The 15675-nt window shown below is 41.1% G+C and overlaps 2 protein-coding genes across 6 annotated transcripts in view; one reads left to right on the top strand and one right to left on the bottom strand.

The window, feature by feature from the left end:
• The window catches only part of ARHGAP6 (Rho GTPase activating protein 6), a 483961-nt gene that overhangs the window by 358669 nt on the left and 109617 nt on the right, over nucleotides 1-15675 (top strand). The gene's annotated exons all lie outside the window — the stretch shown is intronic.
• AMELX (amelogenin X-linked) lies at nucleotides 1360-5764 on the bottom strand. The gene is made up of 4 exons (XM_072816407.1): nucleotides 5711-5764; nucleotides 3720-3767; nucleotides 2103-2147; nucleotides 1360-1833 (listed from the first exon to the last, which is right to left on the bottom strand). The coding sequence occupies exons 1-4, from the start codon at nucleotides 5762-5764 to the stop codon at nucleotides 1360-1362; spliced, it is 621 nt and encodes a 206-aa protein (XP_072672508.1).

Consider the following 15675-nt stretch of genomic DNA (forward strand, 5'->3'; position numbering starts at 1 on the left):
ATCTCATTGTCATTAGAGAGGAGATATCCAGAATGGATGTCCCTGCCTTTAGGACACTTGCAACTCTTTTGCAATCATCAAGTAGCAATAGCTACCCTTCCCTGAGCGCTTCCTGAGCTCATCACTTGATTTTATTTTCTGTAAAACAACTCTAAGAAGCTACCCATATTTATACTCTGATTCTACACAGAAGTTTTAAAAAGACTTTAAACTACCTGCCCAAAGTCACCTTTCCATAAATAGCTCGGGCACATTATAAAGTTCATGGCCTGAATCATTAATGAAGTGATAAATAAATGCATTTTCTATACGAGGGAACATTACCTTAAACTAGAAGGATTGACGATAGGCACCAAATTATTGGGGATACAGCTTCAAAAATTCTGCCCCATATTCTCCAGAGATATGCCCATCATTGTGGAGCCATATGTGGCACATACCATATAATTTCTTGGTGGGAGACTGTGGTATTTGTACTTGGACGGAGGCTTGAAATTATCTGAGGTAGTCACTTTCTCTTATTTTAAACAAGGGAAAACACCCATAAGTTTGAAGTAACTTGTACAATACTGTTTCCTCTTTGGAGGCAAAGCCAGAACTGGAACCTGGGTATCCTAGCTCCCCATCCAGGTCACCCCTACCTCACCCCTCACTGCTTCTCAGTAGAAGATCATCAATAACCTTTATAAGTTGGAATTACATATGCAGCAGAATTACATCATCTCATATACACAGAATAAGGGTTTATGGATATGCGTATGAGTCATTTATTTTATTGGCTACTTCCCACTCATTTGGAAGAACTGACTGTAGTGCAATTAATTTTGTTCTTAATTGTGAAAACTTCTTGCTAAAAGTTTAATCTACAAACCCAGCACTGAAAAGGAATCTAATAAACTGTCTAGCTTCCTCCAAGTTAGATTAAAATCCACTCTAGGCAGGTAATCTTCCTTTAAGGAAGTTCAAGAGGTCTTCGAAGAGATTTCCCACCTACCTTTCATAGCCTGTTTGGATATTTGCATCCTTCCCCATTCTCAAGAATTACCCTTTGTAAAATCTTGAGTGCAATTCTAGCCTATTCTTATTAGTCCAACTCTTAAAATATAAGGAGATCTGATGTTCCATTATGCTGTCTTTAAAATTAATGGGTTTCAGCAATACATATTCTGGGAGAGATTTAAAATAATCCCATATTTTAAGGGAATCATGGTCTTGATTACTAAGCTTCATGGATAAACTTATTTATAATACAAAGTTGCAACACATGCTTGGACAAATAGAGTCATTGACCTGTGTAGCTACTGAAACCCTATACCCTGGATTGTTCGAGAACTTAGACCTCTGGAGACCAATTTTGCTTTACCATTTTCCCAGGTGTTGTATGTAGTGGCTTTGAGGGATACTCACCACTTCTTCCCGCTTGGTCTTGTCTGTTGCTGGCCAAGCTTCCAGAGGCAGGTCAGGAAGCATGGGGGGCAGGGGCTGTATGGGGAACATCGGAGGCAGAGGTGGCTGTGGCGGCAGGGGCTGGATGGGGTGCACGGGTGGCTGGGGCTGGATGGGCTGGTGAGGCTGTGGCTGGACGGGCTGGGGCTGGAAGGGCTGCTGGGCAGGCAGAGGGAGGTTTGGCTGGTGGTGTTGGGTTGGAGTCATGGAGTGTTGGCCAGGAACTGGCATCATTGGTTGCTGGGGGACCACGGGCTGCTGAGCTGGCACCATGGGGATGTGGTGATGAGGCTGCAGGGCGTGATTCGAGGGATTTTGCTGGGACAGCACGGGAATGATTTGGTGGTGCAGCCATCCACCCATGGGTTCGTAACCATAGGAAGGGTACTGGTGAGAAACAAAGAGTCAGGTTTACCATCGGCTCCATTGACTTCCAGCTGGAGAAGTAGTCATGTTTTCTTTGTCATTATTACTATGAATAGTTATTCATTTTTTTCCTGTGCAAGAATTTCTAACTGTGTACACAGATATGACCTTTTACAGACTAGATTTTCCATTAGTGTCTGTATGTGGGATAGATATGTTATTTCATTTAAAAGGGAATTGAAATGCATGCCTAGTATTTTAAGGGAATAAAGAAAAAAATATCTACATACCGGATGCCTTATCATGTTCTGGTACCACTTCAGAGGGGTAAGCACCTTAAGAAAAAGAGACATTAGAATACATTTGCTTTAGTTTAGTTGCATGAAATTTAGACTCACTGATGCAGTCCTGTCAATATTGATAGCCCAAGGGGCACCTGGGTGGCTCAGTGGTTGAGCGTCTGCCTTCGGCTCAGGGCATGATCCGGGGTCCTGGGATCGAGTCCCGCATCGGGCTCCCCACAGGGAGCCTGCCTCTCCCTCTGCCTATTTCTCTGCCTCTCTCTCTGTGTCTCTCATGAATAAATAAATAAAATCTTTAAGAAATATACTAATGGCCCAAAAGTGCGAGTTCTACAGAAGAAAGAGTAAGGTAAACATTTGTCAGGTATTTCTTGGGGTGTTAGGCGCTACATGACGTCCATCACACACATTGTTCATGTATTCCCACATACTGTGAGGCAAGTATCGTCACCCTCACTTTTACAGACTAGCTCATGGGGAGTTAAAGATGTTCATGAGCTTGGCTGAGGTCATAGAAGTAGTAATTCTGTTGAATTCCACAGTTCCTGCTCTTCTTTGCAAGAGCAGAACAAAAAAAAATTAATGTGATATAACATTAGTCATATCCTTTTTTGATCTGATATCACAATGAAAAATAAGGCAGAAAATCTGTCCCTCATCCTAGAAACACAGGTTTTCTGGTCAAATATGTCAACTTTTTAAGGTCTATTAGAAGATCTTTGCTTAAATTGTTATTAATACTTTTCCTCAGCTTGTATGAGTAAACAGATTCACAGATTGCCATCTGAACCTATGAAGGAAATAAGAGTTTCATCTCTCCCTACACAGTATATACTTGGTTAACCTCTGTTCTGGGGGCTCTTTCATGTTACAGGATAACATTTGGTATCAGTACAACAAACAATTACTATCTTTGCTCAAATTATACTTGACAAAACACATTTTATGTTGCTTAACTATTTTGCTCCTCAAGCCATGTTTTGAAGTCTGGGTATTATAATTATTTCCCTTCTCCAGATGAGGAAACCGAAGTTTTAGAGAGAGAAAATGATTTGCCCAAGGTCACGTGATTGGTATGGGGTTGAGGAGAGCCTCAAACCTGATTTCCAGAAATCTCATGCTTTCCATTGCTCTGCAGAATGTCTCACAGACTGCTTGGTCACTGATCACTGATCTTTCAGTAAAGATGAACAAAGGAGACACATAGAGTGTGAACATCTTAGAATCAGGAGTTTCTAGCTGGAAAGGATCTTTAACATCTTACCTGACTCCCCTACCTTTCACAGGCTGGAATAGAACAAAGCTGTTCAGCCAGAGTTCACTTCCTGCCCTACCATGCAGCCCCACCCTGAGTGGTGGTTCATGATGGATAGCCTTATAGCCATATAAGGAGGAGAAACTGAGTCAGAGAGGCCAAGTAGGAGTATGCTGGGGCAGTGCAGGCTTGAGGCAACCCATCAGGGCTTAAACCAGGAAGCTGGTAATGGGAACTGAAAAAGCAGGACTGAGAAACATCTTGAATAAAGAATCAACACACTATTCTTTACAGAGCCCAGGGCATTGTTAACGCAAACAATGGTCAAAATTAGTAAAGAGAAAAATTACCTCATAGCTGAAGTTGATATAACCAGGGTGCCCAGGATGAGGTGGTAGCTTTTATAGAGGGGAAAGGAGAAGAAAAAGAAAGGGAGAGGGAGAGAAGAGGGAGAGGGGAGGGGGGAGAGGGAGGGAGGGAGGGAGAGAGGGAGAGAGAGAGGAAGAGATTAAGTCAATATGCAATTGTTCACATTGAGAGAGCTTGAAGCTACTTTTAAAAAATCTATAGGGTGCAGAATATATTTGAGGTCTCCTTTTCGTTTGGACATGTACCCTGTGTAGAAGAGGAGCCCTCTTATTGTAAAGAGGTCCAGAACAACCGAATGACATTCCTAAGACCTGGAAGCAAAAACCAGCACACATTTATCCTTCAGTGATCTTTGGACACGCCCCCATCCTTGTTGTCAAATAATCCTACTCTCTCCCATCTGCCAACCTGTGTCTTAATGCAACTCACTCCACGTTGGAAAGAGAGATGGGTTTGTCTTACACGATTATGAAATACCGACAAGAAGAGAACTGTCTCACAAACCTTCCCTTATAGATCAGGGGGTGGGTAAGTCCTGAAGGATCCAAGAGATTCCTCACAATTGCCACGCAAAGCACATTGAGGGCAATGAGAAGCAACAACCACCTGTGAATTCTTGATGAATGAGGAGATGCGTGCAGTAGAGTGGAAACATTAAACATCCCATGGAAAGTGAAAGAGTTGATTTCTGAAATTTAAACTGATTCTTCTTATTGTTCTGTCAAAGTTTTTATGGCAGACAAAATTTCAAGTTCAAAATAAAAAAACCAGACCAAATAATTATCTACACCAGGACTGTCTGTCCTGTCAAAAGGAGGCCACATGACCGATGCCTGCGTTGTGCACTGTGGGTTGGCCCTGGAGTGGGGGAGAGGGAGAGGAGGGAGGCTCGTATGGATCCTCTCCCTCAGACAGGGAGCTAATTAAGGCTCTATTATTTTTAAATGCTTGTATTTTATAAGAGAGTTTATTTGCTCTCATCTGAATGGGAATTATTTTAGTCGGGTAACTGCCTTTCCTATACCTTCTTGATGTAAACCCTCAGGGAGTAGGGGTGTTTGGTTGAAGAGTGGGAGAAGGGCTCAATTTGTAATACAGGGGCCCCTCAGGGGACTAGGAATTGCCACAATGCAGGATTTCAGGAAGGCACAGCACAGAATCTTGGTCTTGTGGGTGAGAGAGGAAGAGAGGAGGCAGATATGCAAGCTTTGCTGGCTTCTGGTTGTATCAACTGCTCTCTATGCCACCGAAAAGCAGATGGGTCCTGCTTTGCCTGCCTGTGATCTAAGCTCTCTGACCTTGTGTACCTATGTCTAAAGAGGATGGGTCAGACTTCCTGGTACGTGGCCCATTTGAATGTAGGAAATATCCACATGTATCGGGCATAGGTAGGATTCTGGACAACCACACGGAAGCCCCCGTGTGCTTAACAGGTGCACCCAAAGGGATGGGGCCTCTGACAACAAGGAGATGGTTCAAGAAGGAAATTCCTAACACAGAGATCTTACCCTCCGACGGTAACAGCAGTAGAGTTTGGAGGGCAGGAAGAGAGTTGGACACTCGTTAGAAATTGGGTTTTAGAGAAAATTGGCATTTTTGTAGTATTTGCCTAAGCTGTTCGAGCACTTTCTCTGGAGGCCTTTCAAGGGTCCCTTCTAAAAGTTTCCTCCATCTAGAGATGGGCGATGATATTTACAAGTTAATTGTCTCCACAGAATCTCCTGAGGTGCTTGTTAAAATGCAGAGTCCTGGGCACTCCCCCCACTCCTGCTCTACTGAATCAGTCTTGGGTGGAGGCATCTGGGAATATATTTTTTTTTATAACAAGCTCTTCCAAGTGTTTCTTAAACACAGAGACATTTGAGGACATCTGATCTTGTACTGTCTTAAACCCTAAAGTTTACCAACTGTGGGGCAGACTTTTATTTCCAAGCTTGTGAAATTGAATATTATGCAGGGGTATTTTACTCACGGGCATAGCAAAGGCTGCTCCCAGGAGGCAGGCAAACAAAATCCAGGTCCCCATTTCTCGATGGCCCTGAAATAGCAGTTGACACTTTAAAAAAAAATCTTTTTGCAGATATGGACATAATTAATGCTCTATAAAACCCACACAATCCATATTAGTCTGTCACTAGTCAAAATGAATAGGACCGTTCTTTGTGAGCTTACTTCCTTCACACGTGATTTCCAGTTCTGAGCTCATTTCATTGCTTTTGGAAGCACAATAGTGCTAAGGATGCTTCTCATTTAGTTGAGAGCTCAACAAATTGTAGTGATGTGAAACTCTCGTTACATGATTTGACATGCTATTTTCCCATACCTGTGCAGCCTGTGGGGTCATAGAAGCTAGATGTAGCTTACAATTAATGACCACGAGGACAGAGTTGGCTCTAAAAGCTGTGGAGATCTTCAGGGTGCACAGTATGTGATACTTTCAGAACGAGGAGGCACAAAAATGGTTTGTTTGCACCGTCCACCTGAGCATTGCTACTGTTAAAAACAAAGACTAATCGTCTGAGAAAAGACATTGAAATAATCTACCAAAATAGGGTAAGGAAGGAGTGGAGTGAAGTTCCAGGTGTTTCGATTGGTAGGACCTCAAGCAAGACCCTCAGGTAACATCTCTGAGTTCCAGATGTGGAGCAAAAGATGGGTTGAATGGAGAGGAGAGGACAGTGCGAATATTTTGTGATTATCCCATGAATTTTGAGGGACTTCTCCTTGGAAGATTCGATATTAATCAATGACATCTTCCTTTTTGTTTGGCTGTGCTATAATTATACACTTTATGACCCTTGGGACACGGAGAAAAACAGGCCATCCTAAAATATGCACATTGCTTTTTGGTACGAATTGTCGACTATGAAAACTGTCAGAAGAAGGATCTTAAATTGTGCGTAGAGAGTGAACACCATGTGCAATGATGCTGGCTATAAAAAGTGCACCGATGTTTTCTACCTCCGAAATCTGTTTTTCTTAAGTTTGAATTAATGTGAAAAAAACCCCCACATTTAGTTGATGGTTCTATTTGATGTAATTAATAAACAAAATGGCTTTTAAAGTAGTAGATGACAGCCTGTGGGGGGAAATTGTTTTTTTCCTTAATTGATATGTAATTACAATAAATATTTTGCCGTGAAATTTGGCCCTGAAAAGTGCTTTGAGATTCTGGAAGTAAAATTTTAAAAAATACAAAGACTTTGCTGCATTAGAGAGTAAAATAATTCATCTAAGTAATCAGAGTCTAATCTAATTATGGTCTGACTGAGGAAGTAACCGAAGATGACAGCATAAAGTATTAGAAATGCAGAATACATTTGCAGCTTTTGTACATGAAATGCAAAAAAAGAAATAAGTACAACAGAAAGGATACCAAATGAATAAAATCCACATACCTTTGAATATGCGTATTCAGAGGAAGTTTCTGTCTGAAACTCAGGGATGCTTGATCCTTTAGATTTCTTCCAACTAAGAGCTCAATTTATATCATTCACGGCATCTAGAGCAACCAATCAGATTTTGGAAGGAAAATGTGTTGAGTAAAACTAAAAACCCCTGTATCATGAAGTTTTAAAAACTGTGATCAAACAGAAGGCTGCATGTTGTGATTAGTGCATATAGAGTCTTTCATTATGGGCAATAATAGGTTTAACAGGCAAAAAAGTTCATCAGACTGTTTTTAAGTCAGCAAATAAGTTGACTGCACATGCTGATACATTCAAAGTTACTTTTAAGAAGGGGCTATGTCATTGTCTGTTCCCTGGCTCTAGCAAACAAGGTTGTTCTTTACCCAAAAAAGTTAGATAGTTGAATTTCTGTAGTGTAATCAGCATGTCCCCTAGGGTTCGCCAGCCCTCTCAGATCAGGATAAGTTGATTCAAACCCCCATTCTGGTACACCCCCAAGGCTCTCCCCTCTGGTAAACCCCCAAGGCTCTCCCCATTATTTCACTGAAAGTATTTCCTCTGTTCTTGTGGCCATTCCTTTATCACCAATCTGGTGTCCACTGAAAGAGGGGACAAAGTCCCTTCTACTTGGCCCCATCCTACAATGCATCTGCCATCCAAACAACCATGAACTCAAGATGATCACAGTAGCAAAACTTCTGCTGACGACCAGAAGGACAAGGCAAAAAAGGATGTCACACACCAGACCACACACTTAAACGGTGTGTGTGGGACATGGTCCTGGCTCCCCCATCCCACTTAACAACTCAGCGTCTCTGAATATGATGGTCTTTCTTTGCCCACATCCTACTGGCCTAATCCCATTTTCTCTCTTTTTTTAAAAAAGTTTTTATTTATTTATTCATGATATACACACACACACACACACACACACACACACAGAGGCAGAGACACAGGCAGAGGGAGAAGCAGGCTCCATGCCAGGAGCCCGATGTGGGACTCGATCCTGGGTCTCCAAGATCAGGCCCAGAGCCGAAGGCAGGCGCTCAACCGCTGAGCCACCCAGGCTGCCCCCATTTTCTCTTATAAGCAAGTCCCAATTTCTCTCTTTCTTTCTCAGACTCCCTTAACTTCCTGCTGTGTGCATCATCCCCATGTTCTCAGCAGCCTCTCCTTTGCATAAATGATAACCAAAGTGCTTCTCTCTCTAAGAGGACCTCTGATCTAGCTATTCAATTCGTGTGTCTTTTGCCCTTCTACCTTAGTAAAGCATATGGATTTTTCTTTTATTCTAGCAATTGATCAGTTAATAAGCAAATCCGTAACTGGTGATAAGAGGTAGCTGATGAGTTGTACATCAATATTAGATCAGTAAAGGGAATACTGACTAGATCATCAGATGCTAGTAATAGATCATCTGATACTAGTGGTATAGCTAGATCTCTTTTACTTCTTAAGTAATCTTTTTAGGGCATTGGCTGAATTAAATTCAAGGAGAAAGTACCCATGAAAGGCAGTGTAGTACTATTAAAAACTAGAGCTTAGACCCCAGCTTCACCAAGGGTGGAGGGACCATTGACAAGATGCTTACCCTATCTGAGCCTCAGTTTCCTCATCAGTAAAATGGAGATAATTATAGAATCTACCTAGAAAAATGAGTGTGAAAACCAAATAAGAGGCATCTCTGGGGGAAATGGAAAATTATCATCCTCCCAACCCCATCATTTGGCACACAGCAAATGTTTTTAAAAGTGCTAATAAATAAGATTGTAAGTTGATCTTTGCAGATAAATTAGTAGGGAATGAATGACCCTGTGAAGAAAGGTAGATCTTTCTTTTTTTAAAAGATTTTATTTATTTATTTATTCATGAGAGACCCAGAGAGAGAGACACACACAGGCAGAGGGAGAAGCAGGCTCCCTGTGGGGAGCCCTATGCAGGACTCGATGCCGGGTCTCCAGGATCTGCCCTGAGTCGAAGGCAGATGCCCGACCGCTGAGCCACCCAGGTGTCCCAAAAGGTAGATCTTTCAATCAGAGAGTGAGAGAGAGAAATCACAGAGAAGAAAGTGGAAGATTATAACAGGCTAATGGTATGAATGAAAGCAAATATAGAATATAGTTCTAAAAGCCAATTGTGTCCAGGGATTGCATTTATTTATGAATATGTTTATTGCAGAGGCAAGAAGGATTCCTTCTCTTTGAAGGAAGTTGTGAAATGGATTTTAAGAGAATTGGCATCCGCTTGCTTAGAGGAGAAGGAGGTGGGGGGTATACAGTAAAGCGGTACAGGAAAGGAGGAGGGAGAGGAAAGGCAGTGTAGATCACATCATAATCTTTTCCAATCTTTTTTTCTGTTTTATTTAATTACATATATTGGTGGCTGAAGAGATTCAGGACAGATTTTTCCTGCAAAGTTGTGGTTAATCTCTTCTAAAGAAGTCATTGGTGAACTGTTAGTGGTCTTGTAGTTTTACAAAATTTATCTCATTACTTTGTGTCCTGTTTCAAGAATGAGAGGCTCATGTATTTGTCCACAAGGATCAACAGAAAGATCCCTCATTGTGGCATTACTTTCTCTAGTCCACTGGATAGTGAGTTATTGCCAGTTCACCATGGACAGTTGTTCAGGCCTTGATGGCAAAGACAATAGAAACGATGTGGTTCTTTCTGTTTATTTTCTCCCACTGCATATTCTGAGTCATAGGGTATTAAAATATGGATCTCTCTGCAGAAATTTCTTCCACTAATTTATGTCCCACATATGCAGTTTAAAAGTTAATGTTTGAGGGAGAAAAACAAAATTTCAATTGAAAATTTTTTCCTCCAGGCAATTATTTCATTTATGAATAAGTTGAGTTTATAAAAGAAGACAGAATTTACTAGATCGACTGCTTACTTTGTTATGTAGCGGGCATAACATTTCCAGAGTGTCTGTGTTCTTATTTCCCTTGCTCTTTGATGTCAGATATTGTCTTGTCATTTTAAAAAGAATCACTATTTTAAAAAATGGATCATAAGCATAAAATATTTTCCTCTATGGCATTATCTCTGGGACAACTGCGACAAGATGACCTGAGAAGGTGTCTTCATTCACTTATGCACTCATTCCGAATGTGTATGTTGAATAGCCGTTGAGCCTGAGACCATTCGTATTACTATAGGAGACAAATACACACATGAATTGATCACTGTTTCTAAAAGCTTTTCTCCAAAATGATGAGTGAATAAACATGCTTATAGATTACAGGTTCCCATTCTTATTTAGTGGGAAGGAAGAGCGTCCAAGAAAGGATTATCAGAAATCACACTTGGGACACCTTCTGGCCCAGAAACAGGTGCTCTGTGTCCTTCCTGAGGTCTGTGGGATCAAACAGGGCTACAAAACATGCACCTCATGTGGAAGGACCTCAGGCTGGGAAGCCTTCTACTTTTTTTTGGCACAAATAAAAAATAAGATGGTTCCTGCCTGCTGGTGGTCAGAGATGAGGGAAAGCACGGGTTAATCCCAGGCACTGAGAAGCTGACCCACCAGTATTACGTCTCCTTGCTTTGGCCTGATGGAATACGTTTAATGAAGGGAGACCATGGCAGTCAGGAGCCGGAGCAGTCTGGAGCTCTGAGAGGAAGCACGTCTTAAATGTCTTCACCTCCTGTAATGCCTGGCTTCAAATGGTAGGCACTCAACAACAACAACAACAACAACAACAACAACAGATTTTATAGTTATTCTTTTCCTTGACTCGCAGCTCATCACGTTTTCTGTGTCCGTGTTGCTTATGCTAACAGCTTCTCCCCTCCTAATTTGCTGCTTCTAATTTACAGTGTGCTAGGAAAATCTGATGTCCAAGCTTGTTAGAATTATGTGTGGACTGCAAGTAAAGAGATGCCCCAAGCGGTGTTGGCTCTGGAGGCTCACTTGTGAGAAAAGCTCAGACATTTCAATCTTGTGGCACTGCTTTTTGACTGCTGGGAGGGTGTTTTGTTTTGTTTTGTGAATTTTCCCCCTTTGCTGAACTTCCTGGTTTGCAGCAGTGATTGAGACATGTAAGGTGATCTGCAAATAAGTCAGGTGTTAGGAGTTCCAGAAGCCTTTCTTATGTGGGAGCTCAACTCTCAAGTCTTCTTTTAAAGCAGGTCCAAGATTGTCCAATATTCTGGAATAATTTCAAGAGTGCGTACTCTTAAGTAACCAGAGTCAAAGTCAGCTTTTAAATGTTTCTTCTGTGGACATTTACTTATAAGAAAATATTATTCTCTAGGCTGGTGTTTTGTGGTTTTCTTGGTTTTTGTTTGTTTGTTTGTTTGTTTTTGCTGGAGAGTTGTACCCTCTTCAGAACTCAGGTACACCACCACCATGTGATTCTAATAAACACAGTGATTTCCCTTTGCAACCCTTGGAAGTCAGATATTATGTCTTATTCTGCTTTGGGAGCTCTTTGTTACCTAGAAAAATCTTTTACAAGCTAGGTGCTAGATTGAATGTGTTGATTAAATGGAGAAAATGAAAAGAAGTTACCTATGGCATTATGAAAATATATCAAAAAGTCCTTGATCTTTGTGGAGTCTCCATAGACAAAGAAATCTTGGTATCTTGATTTAGTGATTTTGATGGGCCTTTTAGACAGCTAGGATGGATAATTCAGCATCGCTGTCAACTTTTCCTATGGACTTTTAGGCAAATGGATTCTAATAAGAACCTGAAAAGGGAGATACTGTAAAAGGCTTCAAATCCATTATCCTAACATCCTTTTATATTTGGCTCTGATCTGTTAGTTCAAACTATAATTTACTATAAGCAAATAGGCTATGATAGATCCACTTGATCTTTTCTTATTTGTGACTGAGTTTGTTTGCTTAAGACAAATAAGCTTTATTATCATTATTATTATTATTAGTAGTAGTAGTAGTAGTAGTAGTAGGAGTAGTATTTTCTTAGGCTTCTAGAAATACTTCAGCCCAAGTAGTAATTGGAAAAGAATAAAACAAAAAACCCTCTCTCACTCACATTCACATACTTTGTTGATTGCAAGCCATCAGCACCTATTCCAGAATACCCTGGAATTAACTATGTTTTGCGGCTGGTTGTCTGAAGCTTTGAAAAAAAGGAGGGATTGTCTACTGGCTAACAGCATTCAATAAGTGAGTAGACTTGGGATGGGGAGCATAAGAAAAGCAGTAACAGAAGTAAGGGAACAGAAAAAAAGGCAAAGTAAGAAGAGGGAAATGCATTGTCATGGTAATTCCAAGCAGTAATCAAAGATGGTGACAGGCTTATTAGTAAGCCACCAGTGTCCTGAAAAGAAAAGCTAAAACTTATTATTAATGAAGCAGTAGGAAATAAAAGAGCTATACAGGAAAGGGAGATGGCTCTGGGTCACAAGCTCTGAACATATTCCTCAAAGACCAAAATTGTGATGTGACTTCAGCAGCCATTATGGAGCACTTAGTATATTCCTAACACAGTCACCAGCCTTGTAGTACAAATGTGAATAGGACAGTGGTCCAGGCTCAAGCTACTCACAGCCTGGAGAGGATTCTCCACTCTTGAGTTGGAGTAGAGAATGCTGAGAGGGGCCGTTGGAACAAAAACCATCCTTCTCGCCTTCAGGAAGCCTGCATACTCTGTGTCCCTCTCTGTGTTCGTGGACGGGAAAGGGGTGAGGAAAGAGCAGAGGGAGAGTAGTGCCACCAAAAGGCACCAGGGACTATGGTGAAGGCAGGCCATCCAGAGTATTCCAGTTGTTCTTTGGGTGGATTGGGAAGGGGTGTATTCATTGTAATAGGACCACTTCCATCTTTCAGATTGAAGTCCTGTACTTTGTGCTCCTGCAGTGATGGTGCATTAACTGATACACACACACTGAGTCATTGGGGGAAGAGTTAATTATAGCCAGCGCCTGCTGTTTCCACTGCGAACTATATTGAAAACAAAATGTCTACCAGTAGGGGGCTGGTTCAAATCAACTATGGCACACGCAATATTCAGAGTGAGGGTGTTAATCTGTATTGGTTGACATAGAAAAATGTTTGTGACACATCGTTAAGTGAAAAAAAAATAGATGTTTAAAGTTGTCTTTCTCTAAAACGATTCTTCCTTCCTTCCTCTTCCTCTTCCTTCTTTTCCTTCCCTCTCTCCCTCCCTCCCTCCCTCCCTCCCTCCCTCCCTCCCTCCCTCCCTCCCTCCCTTCTCCATTTGAGGAGATAATCACCAAAGCATTAACAGTAATTACCTAAGAGACTCCTTTCTGAAAGTCTCTGGGAAGCTGAGATTTTATTTATTCTAAGTAATCCATGAATGGAACAAATGCAGGGGAGATTCAAGAAGTTAGGGGCATAATTTCTCAATCATGTTCAGTAAGAATGATGAGTAGGTGACAGTGCTATATCTCCCATAGGCCCTGGGTTTATATAATATTCATTCTCAGAGGGGGAAAAAGCTGAACAAAAAAATCACAGACCAAAAAAAAAAAAAAAAAGATTTTCTTTAAAGTGATAGGATCCTTTTTAGATCAGTAGTAGAAAATATCCTAATAATATAAGCATTCTCAGAAAGAGTTCATACAGCTTGTAATTTGAAAGATCTGTAAGCATTTGCTAAATATCTGGTGGAGCAATTCTCAATATGGGAAATTATATGCAGATGGATAGTGTGTTGTTTGGGTTATAATTAACTGGTCACTGTCGGGAATGAAAATGTTACATCTGTGTTAACAGAGATAACACAGTAATGTGAAAACAAGCATTTTTCCTTCTGCTTATTGGGCAAAATACACCAAAGTAAGTTGCACTTACCTACTGGGGTTCAGCATACACATGCACAGACTGGTATTTTCTGAACAAAAGCAGTATGCGATGGTGGAGAAAACTGGTCCTTGGCAGGATGGCCTGGGTCAGGACCATCGTTGGGCCACTGACCCACGATGCCTGACCTGAGCCAATGGTCTTGACTCTTTTGTACGCTTACCTCACTGCCTGGAAAATGGGAAGACATCAGGCAGGGAAAGCTAGTGATGTCGTTCGATACACATGTAGCTCTTCATAAATACGACTTCCAATATTAAGAGTGACAATTTTAGTACTTGCTCAAGGGGCAGAGGGAGAAAATTTAAAGAAACACAGGGAATGGTTCACCACCTAAAAGGTTGGAAATGATCATTATCGCATATTTGCTCCACAGAATGTCTTCTGTTGTTCTTGGACAGAACATTCTTGCATTGTTGCCGTTTAGGGGCATACTTTTCATCTTCACTTCTTAAGGAACTGCCCACAGGGATACAAATATAAAGTGTCAGAATAGGATTTTCACATGACCTGCTCATTCTACAGGGGACAAGAAATATGTGGTGAGGCCGAAGTATCAGTGATGTGTTGTCACTCCTGGTATCCATTCCAGTTACTGTTTGAGCTAATGGTCCCTTGAACGCAGACAGCCCTGAGCAGCGATGCAGCTAGGAGCCTCTTCTTCACGTCCCTAACTGATGTAAAATCCAGTGATAGCAGCTGAGAATGATTTTCCAAATCTCTATAAAAAAAAATCACATCATGAATGGTATGTCTGCTTGGAGTATTAACTAGATTTGAAGCTGATATAATTCTGAGGAATGAAATGAATCAGGAAGAAGACCAGAAATTAATCTAATTCTACGCACATACATTTTATTATAGGGAATTTTTTACTTGGAATGAAATTAAACAGATGTAATAGTCCATCACAGAAATCTGTGGACTGAGTGCAGGTTTGTTCTAATTGTAGGCAACATTTTCCCCAGTATAATGCTAACATAGTTTTATAAACAATCATAATAAAATCTCCTTTTTTTTTGTCTTACCTAGTGCATCATCTTTATCATCATCATGCTCTTAGGAAAATCATTGTCATGTGCTAAATTTTTTTCTCAAAAGCATTTCATAGGGACACCCGGGTGGCTCAGCGGTTGAGCGTCTGCCTTCAGCCCAGCGCCTGATCCTGGGGTCCCGGGATTGAGTTCCGCATTGGGCTCCCTGCATGGAGCCTGCTTCTCCCTATGCCTGTGTGTCTCTGCCTCTCTGAGTGTGTGTGTCTCTCATGAATAAATAAATAAAATCTTTTTTTAAAAAAAGCATTTCATACATCTCCAGAATTTTTAAATCATTAGTATAAAATATTTATTGAGTATCTGTAATATCCAAGGCATAGGACACATAAAAATATATGGCATGATATCCATATGATGGAATAGTATTCAGTCATCCAAAGGAACAGAGCACTGGTACATGCTACAACATGGATAAATCATGCTGAGTGAAAGAAGCCAAACACAAAGGACCACATATTATCTGATTCCATCCTTAGGAAATGCCCAGAATAGGCAAATCCTTAGAGACAGATTCATGATTGCCAGGGGCCAGGGAAGAGGGCAATGGGAGTGACTGCTAACGGGTTTGGGTTTGGGGGAGGGAAGTGATAGGAGGATTTTGGAATTAGTGGTGGTAATTGCGAAACCTTGTGTCTCTACTAAAAGCCCCTCGGTTGTACACTTTAAAGT

This window comes from Canis lupus, chromosome X, assembly GCF_048164855.1.
Source record: "Canis lupus baileyi chromosome X, mCanLup2.hap1, whole genome shotgun sequence".
Taxonomy (NCBI): Eukaryota; Metazoa; Chordata; class Mammalia; order Carnivora; family Canidae; genus Canis; species Canis lupus.